The 14,261-nt window shown below is 40.8% G+C and overlaps 1 protein-coding gene across 1 annotated transcript in view; it reads left to right on the forward strand.

Moving 5' to 3' along the window:
- Positions 1–14,261, forward strand: part of LOC122788280 (streptococcal hemagglutinin-like) — a 755,305-nt gene that overhangs the window by 295,229 nt on the left and 445,815 nt on the right. Inside the window, exon 2 of the mRNA XM_044055345.1 lies at positions 2,072–4,027. Coding sequence (XP_043911280.1) covers positions 2,072–4,027 — 1,956 coding nt within the window. The remainder of the gene's footprint in view (positions 1–2,071; positions 4,028–14,261) is intronic.

The following is a 14,261-nucleotide window of genomic DNA, read 5'->3' on the forward strand; positions in this document are numbered from 1 at the left end:
TGCTAGCTTTTCAAAAAGGAAAAGGTAGGCTTTGATTTGGATTATTAACTGAACGTTGCATTCTGATGACAGAAAAGGTAGACAAAATTCTATCAAGAGTGTTAAAACACTTTGGAGAGTATTTAGGTTTAAACTGTTAAAAAAGTAATTACTGAAACATCTTCTTTTTCATGTTTTAGTAACTGATAAGATAACTGAGAAAACTAATAATTTATTTGGGTTTAATAATGGGAAAGGACCTTCAAGATACAATTGGCAAAACATTCAGAAACATAAAAACAAACTTGTAAGCCTTTTGCAAGACAAAAGTTTAAAATTAGTAGCCTATCAGGAAAATTCATGCTTTTGAGGTTATAATTTCATCATTTAATTTGTATCTGATGACGCATTTACCCATTCTACATGGTAAGGATGAAATAGTTAAAATACTGGGCAAGATCTGGAAATATGTAGAAATTCGAATGGAGAAAAAATAGCTCTCAAGGGGCTAATTATAACAGGGAGGATGAGGGGTGCAACATTATCCAACTGCATAGATGCTGTGTTGTGCAATGGATTCACTTATGTAAAACAGATTTCCTTCATTGCAATGTCTTAAATGGAGCCAGATTGATAAACTCTAATTTAGCAGGGGTAAATTGGAGCTTGTGGTTAAGAAAAGAGAAAATATATACTAGGAAATAAAGTGCAAAAGTAAATTGATAGCTGCCTCTTGAAAGAAATGGAAGAATGTTGGAAAAGGCAGCTGTGCAACAATTTATACCTGTATACCGGAAAAATACAAATATTTATGAATTATTTAATGAATGGAAATTTAGTGTGAAAATTGCAGCTTGGTGAATGTAAGGGACATATTTTGTTCCTTTAAAAATAAATAAATAATTAGGAGAAGGGCTTTTGCCAGCATGAATAGCTTCTATAATTTATTTTTATTTAACATTTAACTGGGCTAGTCTGGTTGGGCAGAGTGCCCTTTTTCAGCAGGGACCCGAGGCGAAAAGCTCCATTACATAAAAGTTAGAAATACAGAGAGTCTTAAACATTTGGAGGAATAATTTTTTTCTTATACATAGCTAGAACCAAAAACATCATACAATATTTGAGTAATATATAGTTATAGCAAAGAAACAAAATACAATAATTATAATGAAATGGATTAAAGGGAAGTTATGGCACACACAAATCAGGTTAGGAATCCTATCATTATTAAGAATGCAAATTTCAAAAAATGTAATTATCCTATGCCCATGTTTTTTGATTGCGGTAGAATACATTTGGGAAAAGACACGCAACACGAGTCACTGTGTTTTTTTTTCCCCAAAAACATTTCATGGAGTTTCTGCATTTTAGGCAGGGGTGGTGATACATAGGTCTCTAGTAATGCACAGGAAGTACGTAGGTTTTTTTTTTTTATATGTGGGTATGCTGGATTTAACCAGTTGGTGGAAAACAACATGACAATGCACACAAAGGAACTTTGATATTACCACAGTGAAGTTAATTGGAAGAATCTTGAAAGTAAACAAAATGAAAGGACTGAAACGCTAGCTTTCACCAGGCTGGACAGAAAACCTAAAATACTGTATTCTGGATTCAGACTAATCTAATAGTCACAAGACTACTTCCGATAGATACAACAAACAAACATGAACAATTGTTTTTATTTTAGAAAATGTTAAATAAAATCCTTGGACATGCTGCTAAAACGCTGTACTCATTTAGATTATACATGCTATCCTCTGATATGTATCTGTGTGTTGGTGGGGCAGACTTCTGCAGAGAGGCTTGTATTTTTTACCCCCAGTGTGGGTCAGTAAGTTGTCAGCCACTTGATCCTACTTTTTCAGCAGTCTGGCCAGTCTGGTGTAGAATTGTTGACTGATTCTGGAACTGTTGTACTAGTATCTGCCACCATGCCCCACTATATTAGGGAGCTGAACTAGAAACTGATTTAAACCTTGCAGAACTTTTATGTTTGTTTAATATGCGATAATGAAATGATTTTGACATTTGCTTGAATTGTTCAGTTCTTATTTTCTACTGATAATATGCACAACAATTTCCTCATCAGAGTCTTCAGATTCACCAGAGTTGAGCAGTCCAGCAGCTTCATCATCTTCATCAAGTACTACAAGTCCTGCTGTGTCAGTTTCAGCATCCACAGGTACCACAGTAAGTTCCTCATCAGGGTCTTCAGATTCACCAGAGTTGAGCAGTCCAGCAGCTTCATCATCTTCATCAAGTACTACAAGTCCTGCTGTGTCAGTTTCAGCATCCACAGGTACCACAGCAAGTTCCTCATCGGGGTCTTCAGCTTCACCAGAGTCGAGCAGTCCAGCAGCTTCATCATCTTCATCAAGTACTACAAGTCCTGCTGTGTCAGTTTCAGCATCCACAGGTACCACAGCAAGTTCCTCATCAGGGTCTTCAGCTTCACCAGAGTTGAGCAGTCCAGCAGCTTCATCATCTTCATCAAGTACTACAAGTCCTGCTGTGTCAGTTTCAACATCCACAGGTACCACAGCAAGTTCCTCATCAAGGTCTTCAGCTTCACCAGAGTCTAGCAGTCCAGCAGCTTCATCATCTTTATCAAGTACTACAAGTCCTGCTGTGTCAGTTTCAGCATCCACAGGTACCATGGCAAGTTCCTCATTAGGGTCTTCAGCTTCACCGGAGTCGAGCAGTCCAGCAGCTTCATCATCTTCATCAAGTACTCCAAGTCCTGTTGTGTCAGTTTCAGCATCCACAGGTACCACAGCAAGTTCCTCATTAGAGTCTTCAGCTTCACCAGAGTCTAGGAGTCCAGAAGCTTCACCATCTTCATCAAGTACTACAAGTCCTGCTGTGTCAGTTTCAGCATCCACAGGTACCATGGCAAGTTCCTCATCAGGGTCATCAGCTGCACCAGAGTCGAGCAGTCCAGCAGCTTCACCATCTTCATCAAGTACTACAAGTCCTGCTGTGTCTGTTTCTGCATCCACAGGTACCACAGCAAGTTCATCATCAGGGTCTTTAGCTTCACCATCTTCACAAGCAGCTTCACCATCTTCAAGTACAAGTTCTACTGTGTCAGTTTCAGCATCCACAGGTACCATGGCAATTTCCTCATCAGGGTCTTCAGCTTCACCAGCAGCTTCACCATCTTCATCAAGTACTACAAGTGCTGATGTGTCAATTTCAGCATTCACAGGTACCACAGCAAGTTACTCATCAGGGTCTTCAGCTTCACCAGAGTCGAGCAGTCCAGCAGCTTCACAGTCTTCATCAAGTACTAAAAGTTCTGATGTGTCAGTTTCGGCATCCACAGGTACCACAGCAAGTTCCTCAACAGCGTCTTCAGCTTCACCAGAGTCGAGCAGTCCAGCAGCTTCACAGTCTTCATCAAGTACTAAAAGTTCTGATGTGTCAGTTTCGGCATCCACAGGTACCACAGCAAGTTCCTCAACAGCGTCTTCAGCTTCACCAGAGTCGAGCAGTCCAGCAGCTTCACCATCTTCATTAAGTACTACAAGTCCTGCAGTGTCAGTTTCAGCATCCATGGGTACCACAGCAAGTTCCCCATCAGGGTCTTCAGCTTCACCATCTTCATCAAGTACTACAAGTCCTGCTGTGTCACTTTCAGCATCCACAGGTACCACAGGAAATTCCTCATTAGGGTCTTCTGCTTCACCAGAGTCGAGCACTCCAGCAGCTTCACCGTCTTCATCAAGTACTACAAGTCCTCATGTGTCAGTTGTAGCATCCACAGGTACCACAGTATCATCATCATCATTGTCGCAGTCATCATTATCTGCTTCTGTGACGTCTGCAGTGTCTGGAAGTACTACACCCAGTTCATCTGTATCTACATCAAGAACAAACAAACCCTCGAGTACATCACCTAGCAGTTCAGCTGTGTCTGTAGCTACATCACCTTCACAAAGTTCAGCGACAGCAAATGTTGGAAGTCTGACTACATCAGCATTGGTTTCTGCAGTAGATGGTTCATCTAAATCCCCACAGACCTCTTTGCAAACGACGTCCCCAAGTAAGTGCAGAATATAGCATGCTTTGTATTTGTAAATGTTAATTGATTTGAAGGCAGTGGTCATACACAGCTAATTGCACAGTATGGTGCTACGGTATATATATCAAACGGATGTCTCTGATAAGAAGGTATCTATTAACGGTGTAAATATATACTTTGTGTCCACATTGATACCATTTCTTCACTCTTGTAGCTGCTCTCATTTTAAAGCTTTTCACATTTTGCTGCTATAGTTGCCATTCACACAGTTTAGATAAACATATCCCTAAATAATGATTATGACTGCACAATAGTCAGTTTCAAATATGGTGGTTCACTTATTTTTTTTCCAGACTTGTAACCTTAAGAGCAAATCATAAAAGAAATGGTAGGTGCTTAATGCGGTAGATCAGTAAAATACACTTTTCATTTTCAAGTTCCAAAAAACCCTAGACTTATTCAGAAAAAAGTCAATGAATTTAATCATGGTTGTTGATTCTCATGCAGTGAGCCTTGTAATAGGGGGCAAACCTTTTACCAGTTTAAATCTTCATGGTTTAATAGGAATTATGTAACGGTATCTATTGTCAAAAATTATGCAACACGCTGAGTGCCGTCAGACAGAAGCCTGCTGAAACAAAGTTTGCCACAGTGGAGAGTCCCCCTTTTTATCCACTGTTGTGCAGCCTTTGAGTAAGTGTGTATAAGGTCAGGTTGTATGTGGGGTATCTCCCCACATAAGGGGTGCTTGTACCCTGAAAAAAATTGCCTCTGAAGTTTGTTGAAAGGTGTTTTGGCACAATTTGTTTAGTCATGTAGATTTACTGTTGATCAGTTAACATGCTTCCCATTCAGGTATGGCACCTCTATTGGCAGTGACATCCTAATTCAAACCCATGTGGCTTATCCATTGTAGAGATTCTGGTGAGTTACAGATAATTTAATCATGTATCCCTACCAACTTAAGAGTCTCAACAATTGAACCAAGTAAATTGTTTCCCTAAGCATGTATCATTGATAGGGGAGGGAAAGCAATACCCCAGATTGACACCTCACTTGTCAACATCCTTAGCATACTGAGATCTGGGTATAGACTTAGTTTGGTGGTTTTTGGTTGTGGATTTCTTGCATACAGGCACAAACAGCGATGGCACCTTTTTCTGGTCTCTAGTTAGTGTCATTGTCATCATAGCTCATTATAAATGCTGCCACATCCACTGTTTTGAGCACTTAAATTACATAGACAATGCTTTTTGAGTCTGAGACTAAAGCACATTTACTGTTGTGGTGTTCCAGGATACATGGGATCATGATGCTCTTGTCAAATCTCCATCCTGTATCTGAAGCTAATAGGAACATGTGGAAAATGTGTCCTGGAAATAGCTATGTTTTGTTAAGGTTCTAAATTTCTTTGATTTCATAGCATATTGTAATAATACCATTCTCAGCCAGATTGTCTGCAGGACTTGTTTATCCAGTAATTGAGCACAAGAGAGTCTGCACCTGTGCATTGTCTTGGTCTTATGTTCCCACAAGTTAAAATCAGCAAATTTTAAACCATTTATGGCTGGAGAGACCCTACCTATCATCTAGTAATAATTTCTTTAGCTTTGGCTGAACCGTATCGTTAGTTGTGAGATAGATGAGCAGCTTCTCACAGTAGCTCTGCTCACGTAAGCTATAAAAGTAAAAAATTTAGTCTCACTATTAACCCTTTACTTACTGCAGCACTGACTGCTCAACTTTTCAATGAGTCAGCAACATCTTGGTGAAGTGAAAACATGTGAATTTGGTGCAAAGCCTCTCAATCATGTCCACTGGTGGACCCACTGAGATCTCAGCCCTTTCCTCCCAACTTGTGCTCGGAACTGGATAATCTTACACTAGTAATAACCAATATCCTGAATTGAAAGCAGAAGTAGCAACACAGTGGACTGTTGAAACAGTATGGGAGCTCTATTATTTTATTAGAGACTACGCTGAAGCAGTAATGCACTACAATGCAGGAACATTCCAGCCACATTACATGTCACAATTGGAAAGTGCAAGCCTTGTGAGATAAGTTGGATGATCTTTAAAACAGAAGCTGGAGGAACAACCTCTATTTCATAGGCCTGCCAGAAACAGGTTACGTGAGTGGATTTTTGCAAAAGCAGTTTCCCAGTGCTTTAAATATGCTGTTCACCCATCCCTAATCATTGAGCAAGTGCACAGATCCTTCCATCCACCATTAGCACTAGGAACCCCCCCCCGGCACATTATAATGCATTTCCTGAATTATGCAGACAGTAAGAGGATACTATGGGCAGCAAGAAAGGGACTTCGTTTTGTGTTGTGTGGCAGCCAGATTAAATTGTTTCAGGACTTATCTCAACATGTGATTAGGAGAAGGGCTTTTGCCAGCATGAATATCTTCTGTAATTTATTTATTTTTATTTGACATTTGTTAACTGGGCCAGACTGGCTGGGTAGCGTGCCCTTTTTCAGCAGAGACCTGAGGCGAAAAGCTCCATTACAAAAAAAGTTAGAAATACAGAGAGTATTAAACATTTGGAGGAATAAAGTTTTTCTTATACATAGCTAGAACCAAAAAAAAACATCATACAATATTTGAGTATTACATAGTTATAACAAAGGAACAAAATATAATTATAATGAAATGGATTAAAGAGAAGTTATGGCACTCAGAAATCAGGGTAGGAGTGCTAAAGGTAATGCTACTCAATGCCAGAAGTCTAAACCTCAAGATGCACGCACTCGAGGCTCTCCTCAGTATGGAGAAAATCGATGTCTGTGCAGTAACAGAAATCTGGTTCAGGGCTACTGAGAGCACCCCAGCACTACCAGGTTATAACTCATACCATGCGTTTCGGCCCCAAAACTCGGACTGAAGCACAAAAGGAGGGGGGAGTATCTATATTCATCAAAGATACCTACACCTCCAGGTTAGTGGCACTGCACGAAGCATCGGAAACAATCCATGTGCAACTAACAGCGGGCAAAACTGCCTTTCAGTTTGTAGCCTGCTACAGAACACCCTCACTATTACAGGAACCCCACTTGGCATTCCTGAGAACACTGGAGAATATGAAGGTCTCTCCAAACACTATGTTATTGGGTGACTTCAACTACCCAAACATTGACTGGGAAAACTACTCAAGCCCAAACACCCTCGCCCAACAGTTCCTTGAATTTATAAACTCTTAACGCAATAAAACAACTGGTCACCACTCCCACAAGAGGGAACAACATATTAGACCTGGTCATCACCAACATGGGGACTCTATGTTCCACACTAGAGGTAAACCCCTCATTGGTAACATCAGACCATAAACAAATTTCCCTGGACATCCATATCCCATCCCCACCCCCAGCCAAGGAAATCACTGTAAAGAATTTCTCAAAAGCCAACTTTGCACTTCTCAAGACTGAGGTGGAATCCTTCAAAGCCCCTGGGCCAGAGGATAATACAGCCCAATCCGCAGAATCCTTTACAAATGCATTCTATGAGCACTTGCAGGAATGCATGGATCATGCTATCCCAAATAAAACCAAGACTCACTCCTCCAAAAACAGGAGACAGGTCTGGTGGACCCCGGCCATAAATAAGCTATACAACAGGAGGAGGAAGCTACTACATGACTGAGCAAAATCCCAAAAAGGGAAGGCATCTCTGATCAGTATTAGCAAGAAACTTCGATCCCTCATAAAATCATCAAAGGCCAGTTTCGAAAGAAAAATTGCCCTAGACACTAAAGATAATCACAAGGCCTTCTTTAGTTATGTCAGGAACATGGGCAGAAACTCCCAGATATGCTCTGAATTGTTGCATAACGGTACAAAATATACCGAACCTACAGACATAGCCAACATCCTGGCAGACAGATTCAGCACAAACTCCCCCCCCAAAGGAGCAAATGCCTATCCCAACTGAATGTAACCTCCCTGACATCACAGATGCACAGGTGAAAGCTGCCCTCTCCAAAGCAAAAAACACAGCATAATGGGACCAGACGGTGTCACAGGCTTTGTCTTACACGAGCTCCAAGAAGAACTGAACCTTCACATAAACTCACTGTTCAAACTTAGCCTTACTACAGGATATGTACCCAAAGAATGGCGTACAGCTACAGTGGTCCCACTCCACAAAGGTGGTACCACAACAGACCCTGGAAACTATCGCCCCATAAGCCTGACTAGTCTGGTCTGTAAAGCTATGGAGCGTATTATCATGGAACTCATAAACAAAGACATTGAGAGCCTCCAGACACTGGACCCTACCCAATTCGGCTTTAAGGGCAGATCTTGCCTCTTAAACCTAGTTGATTTCTTTGAAACAGTTACCAAAGCCATAGATGAGGGCAAGGTAGTCCACACAGCCTACCTGGACCTCACAAAAGCCTTTGACACAATACCCCACTTGGGCATCATAAATAAGCTTACCAGCTTAAATATCAATCCTTATATCACAAGATGGGCTGCAAACTGGCTCAGAGATAGAACCCACATGGTCAGAATCGCAGGTGCCATGTCCGAATCCAAACCATTTACAAGTGGCATCCCACAGGGCTCAGTTCTGGGACCTCTCTTGTTCGGTATATACTTCTCTGAGGTTCAGGCTAACATGGGGTGATTATGGCTGACAAAGTTCGCAGATGACTGCAAACTGGGGGCCATAATCGAATCTCCAGCTGACACAAGCATCCTCCAAAAGGGTCCCACAGAGACGGAAGCTTGGTGCCAGAGCCATGGTCTCAGGCTAAATGCTAAAAAGTGCACAGTCATCCCCTTTGGGAAAAACAAGGTGCCCACAAATTACCACATAGGTGGTAATCCATTAAGAATGGAAGAAGTAATAGAGGTATGGGGACCAATGTAGATAGTAATCTCTCCTTTGATAATCACGTTGCCAAAGTGGTTAGAAAGACCTTCTATATAGCCCACCTTATCACAAAAGAGTTCGCATCTAGATCAAGAGAGGTCATTGTGCCCCTCTACTCGTCACTCATCAGGCCCATAATTGAATACAATGCCCCTTTTGGGATGTACCTTACCCGACACCTGCAGCAACTGGAGAGACCCCAAAAGTACCTCACCAAGAGGATCATGGGCTACAAACAGATGTCCTATGCAGCTCGACTAAAGAAACTCCAGCTCTACTCAGTTGCTTACTGCCTACTCATAAAGCCATGTCAAACCCAGAATTAATGGACATGCTCCACCTCAAAAAATCCAAGTCCCTTAGAGCTACATGCTCCAGGGACCTAAACCTCAGCACAAAAATAAATAGGACATGCTGGAGGGACAGATTAATTTCCCAGAGGCTCCCCTCACTCTGGAAGAGAATCCCAATTCATGCTAGACATAGCCCCTTGCTGACCCTCTTCAAGCGAAATCTGGACGCGTGGATGGGAAATCGTAAATTCACCCCTGGGATCTCTTCTGTGTCCCTGCTAAACAGAGGCACAGTAAACTAATCTTAAAAGGGTACCTTCTGTGACCTACTTTAGAGGCACAGTAGGCTAATCTAATAGGGAGGCGGAAGCCAAATACACTCTGGCTAGGCTTATAAATGCCCTAGGGCAGATAGCCTAGTATCTACCTATGAACCTACCATTATTAAGTTAAAAAAAAGAAAACCTAGAGAAAAAAGAAATAAATCAAGACACATTTGTTCTTGAGGAGTAAACTATGAAGATGAAATGAAATGACTGGAGGATCGTTAGTGGTATAGGAATAGTCTGAGCAAAAGGTTATGTTATACAATAGACAGGGGATAAGATGAGCGGTTAAAGGAGAAACAGGGTAGAGGCAGAGGAGGTAGCTTTCAAGTGGGGTGTATTACAAGAGCAGATCCAGGAGTTGAGCAGAAATTCTTTTAATGTGATTTTAAAACAGATTAAGTGAGTGGATGTGGAGAAGTTTGTTCCAAACCGAGGTGACTGAGTGACTATAAAGTATTTTGCCAATGGATTTGTTGGGTTTGGAAATTTGCAGGAAGAGTTGGTCAGAGCTACATAGATCACAATTAGGAATATAGGGGGAGATGAGGCTTTCCAGAGATGGACAGGCTAGGGGTTGGTAAAGGATAGAGTGGGTCAGGTGAAGCTGTGGCAGGAGGAGTTGATAAAATTCAAGCCAGTGAAGTTTTTTTAAGGAAAGGTAGTGATGTGATCGATAAGGGAGGATTACTGGCACATGTAGCTATTTTATTGTAAGTGAGTTCAAGTTTAGTAGACATTCTTTTGGAGGCTGGCAAATTTTGGGGAGGGGAGTAGCTAGGCTTGAGCTAAGGACAATTTAGATTCTGGAGTTAGGACTTTTTTTGTTCCTATACAGTAGTCTAAGGTTTTGGTACGTCTTTTTAATACAAATTATAAGAATGGTATCTCTTTCGGAACCTGTGTGTCTCGGCCTTAAAGTATCAGAACTAGTAGTACTCAGTACTGAGACACAGCTCTGAATGTTTTAGGAGTATTTCCTGCCTGTATCGGTACACAATGACTCTGCTTTGCTGATACATATTTGGGCCAGAATGAAGGCATTGTTCCTAACCACATAAGTACCAGTAGCCCCAGTAAAATAAGCAGCTATGGTGGATTTAAATGCAGAGGGACACATGTTGCCCCATAACACAGAACTCTCAGATGTATTTTAACAAAAGACCTGTCCCAGGTCCAGGACAAGGAAACCTTCGAATAAATCAGTGGTCAAGACTTTGTTTGACAAGGAGCCTCTTGAGATGCACACAAACATTTTCTACCTTTGCAGGAAATGGAGGAATGTACTGCCTGCACTAGGTCTTGGGGAGCCATTATGGAAGAATGTTGATGCAATAAATGTAAATAATTAAGAGAAGCTGATGCCACAGGATCACCTATCAACAGATAATGCAGGACTTGAAATAGCTAAAAGCAAAAGATATTGGAAAAATGTATGGTGAAACCTAAAAGCAAGAAACTGACCAGAGGGATCAGGGCTGACAATAGGGTGTCCATCCAATGTGTCATTAAAGGTTAGTGGACTAAAATGTTCAATATTATATGTTGAGAGTGATGACCAGTGATTGCACTTATCTACGTATGGGAGCTGGCATGTCACCCCTAATAAAGCTCCTAGATTCTACAGTTTTTGTTAATTGAGCTGAGTTGTTGTTTTTTGCACTGTGTGTATTAGAGCATATAGCAAATATTGCTGTAGGCCTAGTTTAGTAGTTTATACTTTGAAACACAATAAACTATTTGTTTCAGTCAATGTCAGGCATCTAAATTTGAAGGTAAAGCGAACATTTGTGCAGCAGTTTGTAGAAGGAGCACTCTGATACTGTTCTGTTTTAGGAATGTAGCATGGCAAACTGCTAGATACAGTTGTTAAAAAGTTGTACCAAATATAATTCATACTGTAACTGATTTGCATGCTGAACCCAAGGTCAGAGTTGTCATTCTGATTAAAAAGTTTCTTAAATGGCTCCTGAAGGAGCAACAATGGATAGGGGAAGTTAGGGTGTTATGGATAACCTTGGGTATGAGGCATGCCAGTGTTAACAGTGGTCAATATCTATAGATCCAAAATAGACCACCCTTTCTTCTTCGGAGACCTCTTCTCTTCTTTAGATTCCCATAGCCATTTAGACTCTTCACTTCTAATAGTGGAGATTTTAATGTCTCTCTAAACTCAGGGATTGAACATTTTCTACAACACTAGATCTCAAAGGGTTATTGACGTTATTGTACGGGTCTATATCAGCATTTCGAACGCTGACAATATTGAATATGATATTGTCGCCTCAAGAATGCTGAAAGTGCAGAACATCGAACAGGTAAACAGAAATCTCCATAAGGGGAGATTTCCGTTTACTTCAATGTAGTGCGGTCTCGGAGTTGGTATATTTAAGTATTGGGGGGTGCAGGGTGGCTTGCCCCCCTGTCTACACCCTTTAGGTTTTATTTTTATCGGCATTCAAAAATTTAATAGGTCGATCATTTCAGTTCGACATTTAGTGATTCGACCTATTACATTTTCTAAATGTTGATATAGGCCCTTATTATACATCTCAACCTGTTAGCAAAAGAAATGTGAACAAAGCCCGAAAAATAAAGACAGATTTTAAATACTGCTCTTAAAAACTTCGAAAGTTGCTAGAAAAAGTGCTTGTGTTACCATTTTTTCTTAAGTAAATGAAGTCTAAAATTCTACTCTCTCATTATTTAGCGAGTTCAATCCTAACAGATACACACCAGAAAACCCCAATTTTTATGAGGAACAGATCAAAAATATGAGGCAAAAATTCAGGACATAATGTCAACAGTTAAGAGGTGGGATCCTACTAACAGCATGTATTTGGAAGATGCGTGAAGACTACTGCACCCAAGAAGGAGAGTTACACTATCCCAAAAGCCCCCCAGTCCAGCACATTAGACCACTGGCTTATTTCTGGTCTTTTTTTTTGTGAATGTTTTATTCACAACATTTAATCAAAAGGTAACAATACGGACATTTCATGCAGTAACAAATCACAAATGCCTTATTCTAAACAAACTAAGAGAAGGAACAGGTAATAAAACCACATACCAAACTATATACGCATCAATTTTGGCAAAATTGTTTCCAATGAGCTCAAGTAAAAAAAGAAAAAAGCCCATAAAGGCATTATGTGGCCATACAGCATATTAAGTATATGAAATTAGAATTACCCTAAGTAGCAAATTTAGGGAAACATACTGTGAATCTAACATGCTGTGAATCTAATGACAGATGACAGGGGAACTGGATAAAAGAGAGGTTGCATGTATACTGCTATACTCTGAGTCAGGGGTACAGTAACAATGGTGAATGATCAGTTACACTAGCTGGGTTCAGAAAAATAATTAGACTCTTGCCATTTATAAAAGAAGAGAAACCATAGTGAGGGTGTATCCCTATTATAAAAGTGGTACAATGAAAAGTTAGACAGTAGTTGTAGTAATTAGACTCCTGAACAGCTATCTACTTTTGTGGATAAGCTACAGTCCTAGTTCTTTAAGCATTAGTTGGTTATGATTTTTCCAGTCTGAAGCTATGCAATTCCTGATAACTAATGAAAGTTGAAGTAAACATAATCTAGGACTAGTCTGTACTCACCCAAAGAGCTAATTTAGAGCTCAAAATATAACAGGGCATAAAGCTATGAATCCAAGAGACCATTGCAGACCAACGATGCAAGACTGTGGGGCAGTTCCGAAAGGGCTGTATCACAAATTGAAAAGACTGGTAATCGAACGGCATTTACATTGAAAATGCCATTCATTGAAGTTACTCTTGTGGGGGACTGTGCCCCTCACACTCCCCCGCTAATGATATGTACCAACTCAGAGATCACACTACAGTGACAAAAGGGCAAATTTCTCGATCTTCACTGTACCACGATCTCGCAATAAACACCTCGATGAACAGCATTTTCAATGTAAACGCCATTTGATTACCAGTCTTTTCGATTTGGTGATATAGAGACCCATTCCAAAATCTGTGCATTAAAGCAGGTGTGGGCAAGCCACACACCACACATTTATTCATAGGTAGGTACTAGGCTATCAGCCCAAGGGCCTACGTAAGCCTAGCCAACAAGGTTCCATGGCTTACGCCACCCAAGAAAGTTATCTTCCTGTGCCATTGTCGAGCAGAAACACAGAAGTGATCCCTGGGGTGTATTTCCTATTTCCCATCCACTCATCAAGATTTTTCTTGAAGCGTGCTAATGAAGACCTTTGCTTGACATAGATGGGTAGCCTGTTCCAGAGTATGGGAAGTCTCTGGGACAGAAATCTATCCCTCTAGCATGTCCTGTTTATTGTGGTGACAAGGTTTAGGTCCCTAGAGCGTGTAGCTCAGAGGGATTGGGATTTCATTAGGTGTAGCATGTCAAACAGCTCTGGGTTTGACATAGCTTTATATGTTAGGCAGTGATCACCTTGGAGTAGGCGATATGCTACAGAGTAAAGCTGGAGTTTTTTTGAGACTGTCAGTGTAGGGCATTTGTTTGAGGCGAGTAATCTTCTTTGTGTGGTACTTCTGTGGCCTTTCCAGCTGCTACAGATGTCTTGTGAGGTACATTCCAAAAAAGGCGTTGTACTCTATAATGGGTCTAATGAGTGTTGAGTAGAGGGGAACAATGACCTATTTTTTCCTGGATGAGAACCCTTTTATGATGAGGTGTGCCACGTAGAAGGACTTCCAGACTACTGTGGCGATGTGACTATCAAAAGAGAGACTACTGTCC

The sequence above is a fragment of the Protopterus annectens genome, chromosome 13.part0, assembly GCF_019279795.1.
Source record: "Protopterus annectens isolate FY-2018-M chromosome 13.part0, PAN1.0, whole genome shotgun sequence".
Lineage (NCBI taxonomy): Eukaryota > Metazoa > Chordata > Ceratodontiformes > Protopteridae > Protopterus > Protopterus annectens.